Raw genomic sequence first — 4,057 nt, 5'->3', positions numbered from 1 at the left:
CTGGTGATGCACGCTTAGTGGGGTGTGAATCATCTCACCAGCATGCCGGCCAGAGTGTCCGAGGTTACTAAGGTGGGCAGGGAGATGGGTACGGTCCTTACACATCTCCCCGCCTAGCTCTTAGCTACCTGGGATGCTCTGCCCAGAGAAGAGGCGACAGGCACACTGCAAACATTGTGCCGCCCCCCCCCATGTGACCCAAAGAGATACCGCCTGCGGCAAAAGCCCCAGGTTACCTCAGTATAGGAATAGCCCTGTTCCCTGAGAATGGAAAGTTATTTCAAGATTTCCTCCATGTTAAAAAGCTTGAGTATGGTGGATCTAATCCCATGGTGCCGTGAAGTTTGGGAAAGGAGTTCATGGCTGCAGATACATGGCTGAAGGTATGAATTCTCGTCAAATCGTCAAGGTTGAGATGCTAAAACAGCATTATATTTGTGTGAAAGGTGGTGTTGAAGGCCCCCCAACCATGTTTAAGGATAGCCAAAAATGCTATGGTGTGTTCCTGGCACTTATTAGAACCAGAGAAGTGGCTTGGATAAGCATCAAAACATCTTCAACATTCCAGAACAAGTCCAGTTGAATATGCAGGCCCGGATTCCCCACAAGGCCACCTAGGCCAGGCCTTGGGGCGGCAGGGAGCAGGGGGGCGGCAGCGGGGTGGAATCCCCCGACGCCCAGAACATACAGTTCCTGGCGCCAGGCGGTAAGTTGCGCTTTCTACATATAGTCCTGCTTTGGGAAGGCGGGACTAAATGTAGTGTGGGGAAGCCGCTTGTTCGTTTACAAGTGATCGCCGCGATCACTTGTAAAATGTGTGCAGCCTGTCCGTCCCGTCCCCCCCGCACCTACCTCTCTCCTCTGGTTCCATCCTCCCCCATGGCCGCCGAGTCTCTGCTCACTGGCCGCCGATGCAGGGAGCAGAGCGGCAGGGTAAAACTAACCCTGCAGCTCCGTGTAGACAGTGAGAGGGGAGAGCTGGGCTGTGCCGTGCCGTGCTCTTCCTCTCTCAGCTGTCCAGGAGTTCCAGCACAGTGCTGTGCTAGAACCCCTGTATTGGAGGTGACAGGGTCAATAAAGAGAACCTGTCACCTCCAAAGGCTATCACACAGGGGCTTGTTAGTGTTGATGGGGGGGTTGGCTGGGAGGGGGGTGCTTAGCGGAACCTGGCCTTGGGGCGGCAGGGAGAGTAAATCCGGCCCTGTGAATATGATGGACTACTACTAGCTATACCATGACCTGGATACATGAGAACCTTCACAGACATAGACCAGTGAGTTTCGACCGGTTGCTCTTCACTACTGAATTTCGGAGTTTATCGTAACTCTTAATAAAAGTATAAATCCTGGCGGGTCTCCTTGTTACCTTCTGAACTCTTCATTCTCGAAGGGAACTAGTAACCAACGTTTCGGCATGTCCTTTATGAAGCTTTCGTGTTCCTCTTCACTGCGGTCCCGGGTAACGTAGACAAGGGCTAACTGCGAGGACCGGTCCACATAGAACTCATCGGTCAGCTTGGTGAAAAAGTCCTTCAAGAGCGGAGCAAACTCCTGGCAGCGCGAGGAACCCGACTCGGCAAAGTACAAGAGGAGGACCCGGTTCTCCAGCCTCTCCCACAGCTCCTTGTCTGTTTCCAGCTCGTCCTGATCGCGGTTGTTTTTCAGCAGGACCTTGCCAAGGAACAGCTCTGCCATCCTATCCGGAGAAAGTTATCAAATATTATTTGGAGAAAAAAAGATTTACAGTGATTTTTAATGTAACAACAAAATGTCCTTTATATCCCCAGAGGATCCACCGTGACTGATTTCACATGGCGAACGACCGTTCCCAGTCCCCAAACATCTGTTGTAGGTATATGGGTTGTTCCAAGCAGTAGTGACTCACTGGACACAATGTTATATTTTGGGGAAATTTGAAATTGAATCCCTTAGTGTTGAGGGAATCCACTCATTTCTTTATTTATCCTAAAAAAAAATGTTTTTATATATACAATTAAACAAATGTTTTCACATATATGGAGTAGAAGGCAGAACAATCAAATGAATGGGCTGCCTTAAAGGAGAACTATGGGGTTAAGGCTTTTCCCCATAGTTCTCCTTAGGGTAACTACATTCTTTGAAATATATATTCCTCAATACCACAAAGGATCAATTTACTTTGTGTGCTTCAAATGCCCTTGTAAATGTAGATATTACCATATAAAACTAGCAGTGACATCATCACATAGCCAGTGCAGAAAACAGAGCTGTGGGTGGGGCCCAGAACTACAGGAGGGGGCGGAGACAAGACCAGTCACCCTGCACAAGGAAAGAGTCAGCAGTGACTGGACTTGATTACAGGAGGGGGTGGAGACAAGACCAGTCACCCTGCACAAGGAGAGAGAGCAGCAGTGAGCGGTGTGTGTCCTGTTTGCTCTGGTTTCCAGTTTTTGCAGGGAATTTGATCCAGCTATCCCAGGCCTCCTGGCCCCTTGCTGGGGTAGCCATGGAGGTCGGGGGGACTTCGTCTGGGAGCTCTCAGCCATGTCCTGAGCTGAGGAGCGAGATACCTGCTGGTGCAGGTGCTTGTAATTTATCTGCCCCTGCTGAGGGTGAAGGAGCTGACTCCATTCGGGAGAGAGTGGTCACTTGACCGGTCTTTATCACATGAGGGGGCGGAGACAAGACCAGTCACCCTGCACAAGGAAAGAGAGCAGCAGTGACCGGTCTTGATTACAAGAAGGGGGGCGGAGACAAGACCAGTCACTCTGCACAAGGAGAGAGAACAGCAGTGACCGGTCTTTATCACAGGAAGCTCCAAGTCTCACAAGATTCTAGGAGAATACACATGACTCCTATATGAGGACAATGTCTGCTGACTCCGGAGTTCAGCTTTACACAAGCCAGCCAATCAATGCTTCATTATTCCGCTAGCTGCATGTGTGCCGTGAAGCTGCTCAGCTCGGATTCCTCTAATGACTTCATTAGCTTCTTATTCATCTTAGAAAACCTTCAATCCACTTTTCAGCATTCCTAATTATTTTAATTCCCTTTTAATCTTTAAAAAAAAACAACAATATATTCATTATGTGCTAATTGTCCGCGCTTCCGCCTTTTACTGTTAGACTTTAGATGTTGAAGTTCCTGTAAATTGAACAAGACAAAAACTTTTGGCAATTACCGAAAACGAATTAATGAAACGCAGCCCGTGAAGTGGAAGTTAAAGTTAATTGGAAAAGGCCGCACGTGTTTCTGAAAAAAAGGATTTAAAGTGAAACTCCGAAACTGCTTTTACATTTGGAAGAGCTAGATCCTCTCTGAGGTTTTCACCGCTGTGTCACAGGAGTAGGGATTTGGTCTCACTTCCTGTCCTGGTGACACCGGGGCAATTAAAGTTCCACTTCTCTGACCGGGCCAAGCTGTCCAGAAAAAGTGACAGTTACGGTAGGGACAAACACTGACGGGGGCGCTTACAACACTCAGCTTTTTTATTTATTATTTATATGGCTTAAGCCTTATGCACGCGGTCACGGATCGGGGCTCACGGGTAACTGGAAACAGGTCCGTGGACCCTACTGCTGGGGACACTTAGAGAAAAGGGTGCAAGCAATGTAGGCTGACGACTCCCAGAGCTGGAGTAGAAGCCGGGAGCAGAGCTGGGGAACTGAATGAGGCAGCGGAAGACAGAATAGGCTGGTAGGCAGTGGTGTCACAAGGTGGGTGCGGGGGGGGGATGCGGCCTGCACCCGCGTGACACCAAAATGACTGACAGTCATTTTGGTGTCACCCCCTATGAAAAGTCAGGGCACTCGGTCACGGACAGTGTCAGGAGAGAGGAGGGAACCCGGCGGCACACCTCATCCCGCCGGGTGAACGTCCCCTCCACTCTCTGCCGGCGTCCATCAGCAAGATGGCCGCCGGCAGGCGTCAAAGAGACCACTGCGCATGCGCGATGACGTCACGGCGGGGTGCCACCCGGTCTCGGGACCCACCCCCAGCTGGTAGGTCAAGGTACTGGGCAGGGTGCTGCAATGCTAGGTAGGTGGCATGGGGTCCCCCAGGATGTCTAACGGCCACCC

The 4,057-nt window shown here is 50.5% G+C and overlaps 1 protein-coding gene across 1 annotated transcript in view; it reads right to left on the bottom strand.

The window, feature by feature from the left end:
* The window catches only part of NXNL1 (nucleoredoxin-like 1), a 14,721-nt gene extending 13,027 nt beyond the window's left edge, over nt 1-1,694 (bottom strand). The window contains exon 1 of the mRNA XM_018569401.1: nt 1,366-1,694. Coding sequence (XP_018424903.1) covers nt 1,366-1,694 — 329 coding nt within the window. The remainder of the gene's footprint in view (nt 1-1,365) is intronic.
* Nucleotides 1,695-4,057: the final 2,363 nt, after the last annotated feature.

This window comes from Nanorana parkeri, unplaced genomic scaffold (assembly GCF_000935625.1).
Source record: "Nanorana parkeri isolate BGI_ZX_2015 unplaced genomic scaffold, ASM93562v1 scaffold1330, whole genome shotgun sequence".
Classification (NCBI taxonomy): Eukaryota; Metazoa; Chordata; class Amphibia; order Anura; family Dicroglossidae; genus Nanorana; species Nanorana parkeri.
The sequence above is the reverse complement of the archived record's forward strand: the minus strand, read 5'-3'. Positions and strand labels throughout refer to the sequence as shown.